The 8,316-nt window shown below is 42.9% G+C and overlaps 1 protein-coding gene across 1 annotated transcript in view; it reads left to right on the plus strand.

The window, feature by feature from the left end:
* The window catches only part of LOC120044199 (transcription factor 4), a 15,951-nt gene extending 7,850 nt beyond the window's left edge, over positions 1–8,101 (plus strand). Inside the window, exons 3-5 of the mRNA XM_038988793.1 lie at positions 3,078–3,307; positions 4,735–4,870; positions 7,809–8,101. Coding sequence (XP_038844721.1) covers positions 3,078–3,307; positions 4,735–4,870; positions 7,809–7,857 — 415 coding nt within the window. The 3' untranslated portion in view covers positions 7,858–8,101. The remainder of the gene's footprint in view (positions 1–3,077; positions 3,308–4,734; positions 4,871–7,808) is intronic.
* The last annotated feature ends 215 nt before the right edge of the window (positions 8,102–8,316 follow it).

Below are 8,316 nucleotides of genomic sequence, written 5' to 3' on the forward strand. Positions count from 1 at the left end.
ATATTATGACAGTTATTTAAAGCCATACAATTACAGCTGTATGGTAGTTTCTCAACAATCACATAAACCTGCATACTATACAGAATACACACACACAGTATATGTACACTACTCAGGTTGGTGGCACCTTCATTGGAGAGGATGGGCTCGTGTTAAAGGCTGGAGCGGAATCCATGGAATGGTATCGAATACATCAAACACATGGTTTTGCTCCGTTCCAGACATTATTACGAGCCGTCCTCCCCTCTACAGCCTCCACTGGTACACTAACACATCGATTGCTCCAAATGTAGTCCTTTGAGTGTATCTGAAGCCAGGCGGTCCAGTCCCGTCCATGGTCTTGAGCCGTGTTTTAGCTGTTTCTCACACACCAGAGTAGAATCCCCACTTCCTCATTCCCAAAATGCACTTGGGGCTCCAGCCCATCCCAGGATAAACTCTGTGACATCACAACGTTTATAGACCTTCCACCTGGAATGATCCAATCAGACTAATTCGGACCCAACTACAGATTATCGCGATGAAACGATTGGAAAAAGATGTCTCCTACCCTCCCTCCCACCCTCTGTCTATATGCATTGAAGGGTTGAAAATATATGCCTTCACCGATTGAAAATAGATGCCCTGAACGATTGAACATTTCAACGATTTCAAATATATTAATTGAACGATTGAAAATAGATTTATTAAACGAATTAAAATAGATGCATTGGGGCCTCCCGGGTGGCGCAGTGGTCTAGGGCACTGCATCGCAGTGCTAACTGCGCCACCAGAGTCTCTGGGTTCGCGCCCAGGCTCTGTCGCAGCCGGCCGCGACCGGGAGGTCCGTGGGGTGACGCACAATTGGCATAGCGTCGTCCGGGTTAGGGAGGGTTTGGCCGGTAGGGATATCCTTGTCTCATCGCGCTCCAGCGACTCCTGTGGCGGGCCGGGCGCAGTGCGCGCTAACCAAGGGGGCCAGGTACACGGTGTTTCCTCCGACACATTGGTGCGGCTGGCTTCCGGGTTGGAGGCGCGCTGTGTTAAGAAGCAGTGCGGCTTGGTTGGGTTGTGCTTCGGAGGACGCATGGCTTTCAACCTTCGTCTCTCCCGAGCCCGTACGGGAGTTGTAGCGATGAGACAAGATAGTAATTACTAGCGATTGGATACCACGAAAATTGGGGAGAAAATGGGATAAAAAAAAAAAATATATATATATAAAAATAAAAAATAAAAAATAGATGCATTAAACAATTGAACATTTTACCGATTGATGCATTGAACAAATTAAATTAGATGCATCGAATAATTGAAAATAGAATGGAAATTAATTGTTTCAGGTTCCAACACCATCTACTATATATGCAGTGTCTTCAGAAATATTCACAATTTTTGACTTTATTCTACATTTTGTGTTGTGTATTTGTTTTCTCACCCATCTACACATAATACTCCATAATGATGAAGATGAAAACGTGTTTTTAGAAATGTTTTCCACCTTTATTGAAAATGAAATAGAGAAATATTTAATTTTACAATAAGTATTCATACCCCTGAGTCAATACTTTACCTTTGCCAGTGATTACAGCTGTGAGTCTTTCTGGGTAAATCTCAATCCCACACCTGGATTGTGCAACATTTGCCCGTTATTATTTTCAAAAATTATTCAAGCTCTGTCAAATTGGTTGTTGATCGTTGCTAGAAAACCATTTTCAGGTCTTGCCATAGATTTTCAAGTAGATTTAAGTTGTAACATTCAGGAACCATAACTGTTTTATTTGTAAGCAACCCCAGTGTAGATTTGGCCTTGTGTTTTAGGTTGTTGTCCTGCTGAAAGGTGAATTCATCTCCCAGTGTCTGGTAGAAAGCAGACTGAACCAGATTTTCCTCTGGGATTTTGCCTGGGCATTCCTTTTCTTTTTTATCCTGAAAAACTCCCTAGTCCTTAACGATGACAAGCATACCCATAACATGATGCAGTCACCACTATGCTTGAAAATATGGAAAGTGGTACTGAGTAATGTGTTGTATTGGATTTGCCCCAAACATAACACTTTGTATTCAGGGAAAAAGGTGCATTTCTATGCCTCATCTTTTGCAGTATTACTTTAGTGCCTTGTTGCAAACAGGATGCATGTTTTAGAATATTTGTATTCTGTACAGGTTTCCTTCTTTTCACTCTGTCAATTAGGTTAGTATTGTAGAGTAACTACAATGTTGTTGATCCATCCTCAGTTTTCTCCTATCACAGCCATTAAACTCTGTAACTGTTTTAAAGTCACCATTGGTCTCATGGTGAAATTACGGAGCGGTTTCCTTCCTCCCGGGCAACTGAGTTAGGAAGGACACCTGTATCTTTGTAGTGACTGAGTGTATTGATACACCATCCAACGTGTAATGAATAACTTCACCATACTCAAAGGGATATTCAATGTCTGCTTTTTTATTTTTACCCATCTACCAACCGGTGCCCTTCTTTGCCAGGCATTGAAAAACCTCCCTGGTCTTTGTGGTCGAATCTGTATTTGAAATTCACTGCTCGACTGAAGGACCTTACAGATAATTGTGTGTGTGGGGGTACAGAGATGGGGGGAGTCATTCTAAAATCATGTTAAACACTATTATTGCTCACAGAGTGATTCCATGTAACTTATTATGTGACTTGTTCAGCACATGTCTACTCCTGAACTTATTTAGGCATCGCCATAACAAAGGGGTTGAATACTTATTGACTCAAGACATTTCAGCTTTACATTTTCAATACATTTGTACAAAATTCAAAAAACATAATTCCACTTTGAAATTATGGGGTATTGTGTGTGTAGACCAGTGACAAATAATCTCAATTTAATAAATGTTTAATTCAGACTGTAACAACATCAAAATGTGGAAAAAAGTCAAAGAGTGTAAATACTTCCTGAATGAACTGTGTCTACGTTGCACAGGTAAATGGATAGGCATCACAACTCCTATAAACAGAGATTCAGACTGAACCCGGCTTCATGCATTGTGGTGACATTTCAAAATGGCGTAGCGTGGGTAAGCGTTGGTTTTAGTGGTTTCGCTGGTGCTGATCAGTCCCCCTATCGGTCCCACAGCAACGCGGATGACGAGGACTTGTCTCCGGAGCAGAAGATCGAACGCGAGAAGGAACGCAGGATGGCCAACAACGCGCGGGAGCGGCTCCGTGTCCGGGACATCAACGAGGCTTTCAAGGAGCTGGGGCGTATGGTGCAGCTGCACCTGAAGAGTGACAAGCCACAGACCAAACTGCTCATACTGCATCAGGCCGTGGCCGTCATACTGAGTCTGGAGCAGCAAGTCAGAGGCAAGGGACCTGACACACACACATATATATATATATACATATACACACCTATACTGTACGCATACATATACAGGCACACACATAGACACACAGACAGACACACACACAGACAGACAGACACACACACACATAGACAGACACACACATAGACAGACACACACACATCAGACAGACACATACAGACACGTCAGACAGACACACACACAGACAGACAGGCACACACACAGACAGACACACACACACGTCAGACAGACACACACACAGACAGACACACACACAGACAGACAGACACACACACACACAGACAGACAGACACACACACACGTCAGACAGACACACACAGACAGACACACACACACACACACGTCAGACAGACACACACACAGACAGACACACACACAGACAGACACACACACAGACAGACACACACACAGACAGACACACACAGACAGACACACACACACAGACAGACAGACACACACACAGTCAGACAGACACACAGACAGACAGACACACACAGACAGACAGACACACACACAGACAGACAGACAGACACACACAGACAGACAGACATATAGACACTTACACAGTACACACAAGATGTCCTTGCTGCTCCTGGCTCAGTATGTGGCTCAGTATGTGTGGGTGTGTGTGTGTGTGTGTAGTAGTAGTGGCATTAGTAGTAGTAGTGGCATTAGTAGTAGTAGTAGTAGCAGTAGTAGTAGTAGTAGTAGTATAGTAGTAGTAGTAGTATAGTAGTAGTAGTAGTAGCAGTAGTAGTAGGGGCAGTAGCAGTAGTAGTAGTAGTAGTATAGAAGTCGTATAGTAGTAGTAGTAGCAGTAGTATTAGTAGTAGTGGCAGTAGCAGCAGTAGTAGTATAGTAGTAGTAGTAGCAGTAGTAGTAACAGTAGTAGTACTTTATAAATCCATTTCGGGGTACTAGTACTGTTACTACTACTACTACACACACATACACACACACACACCTACTGAGCCTGGAGCAGCAAATCAGAGGTCAGAGACAATACAGACACACACACACACACACACCAACACACACCAGGGTGCATTATTCTTTAGGCCTGGCTGTGGCTGAATCTAAACTTCCCCCTTAAGTCGAATTTTCACTTAGTTTCCTATTGATGTCAATGCATTAATTAGTGGAAAATCTGATTTAAGTGGAAGTTAAGATTGGCTCCATAATTTAACAGGACATATAGAGCAATATCTTCTCAGATCCACACGGTGGTGCTGCCTCAGTTCTTAAACACTTACTTGTGTCTATGTTTTCTTGCTCGCGCGTGTGTGTGTGTGTGTGTGTGTGTGTGTGTGTGTGTGTGTGTGTGTGTGTGTGTGTGTGTGTGTGTGTGTGTGTGTGTGTGTGTGTGCGTGGGTCCGTGCTGTGTGTACCTGTCCGTGTCTCTAGAGAGGAATCTGAACCCTAAGGCGGCGTGTCTGAAGAGACGTGAGGAGGAGAAGGGCTCGTCGGACGGCGGAGCGGCCCTCTCCCTGGCCGGGCCGCACCACGCCATGGGGGACGCCTCAAACCCAATGGGACAAATGTAAAACCCCCCTAAATGGTCAGAAGATATTCACTTTAAACTAATCTGCTGTGAAAACACGTGTACCATAACTTACCATTAACCCCCCCCCCCCCCCCCCCCCCCCCCAAAAAAACTAAGAAAATTAAATTGGTGTATATAATGTTTAACATTCTGGCTCCATTTGCTAAGAAATCACTACCAAAAAGACAAGTAATATGCAATAATACAGGCTTTTAACAGAGAAGACATATTTGTTATCAGTCCTCCACAGTGACTCGGCCTATGAGCTCTGCATTGTGTAAATGGATAACATCATTGTTTTGTCTACGCTCGCATCCCATATAAATGATACACTTTTTTGGGCAGAATTACAGTACAAATTAGGACAATTTCTCCCTTGTACACTTGAGTCCAAATGGATTGAAATTGAACAGGCGGAGTTGCATCGTTGTCTGGGGGGTCGGCTGACTCCACAAACCCTCAAATCTATTGATACAAAACCGCTGGGTACATTTGAACAGCAGATTAGCAGTAAGTGTGCTTTTAGTGTGTGTGCTCATTGTGTGTTTCCGCTGTGTGTGTGTGTGTGACTTGCTTTAGCTTCATCAAGTGAAACTCAGTGAAAACCCATCGTGTGGTTTTGATTGTGATGTATTGTGTTGATTGTTTCACTGTATATAGTTGAATGTTGTGCAGAAACTATGAGACAGAATCCAGGTTTGACAGTAGTATAATATACAGTAACAGTCAAAAGTGGTGCAGACATCAAAACTATGAAATAACACATATGGAATCATGTAGTAACCAAAAAAAGTGTTAAACAAATTTTAGATTCTTCAAAGTAGCCACCCTTCAGGCTCCCGAGTGGCGCAACGGTCTAAGGCACTGCATCACAGTGCTAGAGACATCACTACAAACCCTGGTTCAATCCTGGGCTGTATCACCACCGGCTTTGATCGGGAGTCCCATAGGGCGGTGCATAATTGGCCCAGCATCGTTAGGGTTTGGCCGGTGTAGGCTATCATTGTAAATAAGAATTTGTTCTTAACTGACTTGACTAGTTAAATAAAAAGATGACAGCTTGGTGTTCTCTCAACCAGCTTCACCTGGAATGCTTTTCCAACAGTCTTGAAGTGCTTTTCCAACAGTCTCCCACATATGCTCAGCACTTGTTGGCTGCTTTTCCTTCACTCTGTGGTCCAACTCATCCCAAACCATCTCAATTGGATTGAGGTCGGGTGATTGTGGAGGCCAGGTCATCTGATGCAGCACTCCATCACTCTCCTTCTTGGTCAAATAGCCTTTACACAGCCTGGAGGTGTGTTTTGGGTCATTGTACTGTTTAAAAACAAATGATAGTCCCACTAAGCGCAAACCAGATGGGATGGCGTATCGTTGCAGAATGCTGTGGTAGCCATGCTGGTTAAGTGTGCCTTGAATTCTAAATAAATCACAGACAGTGTCACCAGCAAAGCACCCCCACACCATCACACCTCCTCCTCCATGCTTCACAGTGGTAACCACACATGCGTTCATCTACTCTGCGTCTCACAAAGACATGGCGGTTAGAACCAAAATTCTCAAATTTGGACTCATCAGACGAAAGGACAGATTTCCACCGGTCTAATGTCCAATGGTCGTGTTTCTTGGCCCAAGCAAGTCTCTTTTTCTTATTGGTGTCCTTTAGTAGTGGTTTCTTTGCAGCAATTTGACCATGAAGGCCTGATTCGCATAGTCTCCTCTGAACAGTTGATGTTGAGATGTGTCTGTTACTTGAACTCTGTGAGGTGCAATCTGAGGTGCAGTTAATTGCCGATTTCTGAGACTGGTAACTCTAATGAACTTATCCTGTGCAGCAGAGGTAACTCTGGGTCTTCCTTTCCTGTGGCGGTCCTCATGAGAGCCAGTTTCATCATAGTGCTAGGTGGTTTTTGAGACTGCACTTGAAGAAACTTTCAAAGTTCTTGAAATTTTCGTGATTGACTGACCTTCATGTCTTAAAGTAATGATGGATTGTTGTTTCTCTTTGCTTATTTGAACTGTTCTTGACATAAAATGGACTTGCTCTTTTACTAAATAGGGCTATCTTATATATACCAACCCTACCTTGTCACAACACAACTGATTGTTAAGAAGGAAAGAAATTCCACAGATTTGAACAAGGCACACCTGTTAACTGAAATGCATTCCAGGTGACTACCTCATGAAGCTGGTTGAGAGAATGCAAAGAGTGTGCAAAGCTGTCTTCAAGAAAAAAGGGTGGCTACATTGAAGAATCTCAAATCTAAAATATATTTTCACTTGTTGAACACTTTTTTTGGTTACTACATGATTCCATATGTGTTATTTCATAGTTTTGATGTCTGCACTATTATTTCTACATTGTATAAAATAGTAAAAATAAAGAAAAACCCTTGAAAGAGTGGGTGGAGACAGGTGGCTTGTAGTGAAGAACCAAAGGTTGGTGGTATGTTCTCCATAAGGTTCATGAGTGTAAAGAGAAGGATCTGAAATCCAGTACACAGGTACAATCAGACAGTGGAACACAGGTACACAGGTACAGAAGCTAATCGGACAGTGGAACACAGGTACACAGGTACAGAAGCTAATCAGACAGTGGAACACAGGTACACAGGTACAGAAGCTAATCAGACAGTGGAACACAGGTACACAGGTACAGAAGCTAATCAGACAGTGGAACACAGGTACACAGGTACAGAAGCTAATCAGACAGTGGAACACAGGTACACAGGTACAGAAGCTAATCCTTTTTGTTTCTTCTCATTTGTTTGTGTGTGTGTGTGTGTGTGTGTGTGTGTGTGTGTGTGTGTGTGTGTGTGTGTGTGTGTGTGTGTGTGTGTGTGTGTGTGTGTGTGTGTGTGTGTGTGTGTGTCGTGTCGTGTGTGTTGGTTTGTCCAGGTAACAGCTGTGTCTAACCCCTTCTGTCTTCCTATAGGTCCAAGCTCCCGGAGTTCATCAAGATGATGAGTGACCACTTCCTTTGACAGCATTCTCTTATTTCCTGAACCAATCAATCAACCGATCACGTCAATCAACGATCGATCGATCTGACCACCTGATCTGACCAATGTCTTGCCCTGACCACCTGTCTTTTGTCTTCTGTAGAAATAAATGAACCCAAATGTATATTGGCTATGGAACAACATAACAGATAGTACAATACTACAGTAACTACAGTACTACAGATACTACAGTACAACAGTACTACAGATACTACATAAACTACAATAATACATATACTACAGTACAACAGTACCACAGTACTACATATACTACAATACTACAGAAACTACAATACTACAGATACTGCAGTACAACAGTACTACAGTACAACAGTAACTACAGATACTACAGTACAACAATACTACAGAAACGGCAATACTGCAGATACTACAGTGCTACAATACTACAGTAACTACAGTACTACAGAAACTACAATACCA

This window comes from Salvelinus namaycush, chromosome 3, assembly GCF_016432855.1.
Source record: "Salvelinus namaycush isolate Seneca chromosome 3, SaNama_1.0, whole genome shotgun sequence".
NCBI classification, from domain to species: domain Eukaryota; kingdom Metazoa; phylum Chordata; class Actinopteri; order Salmoniformes; family Salmonidae; genus Salvelinus; species Salvelinus namaycush.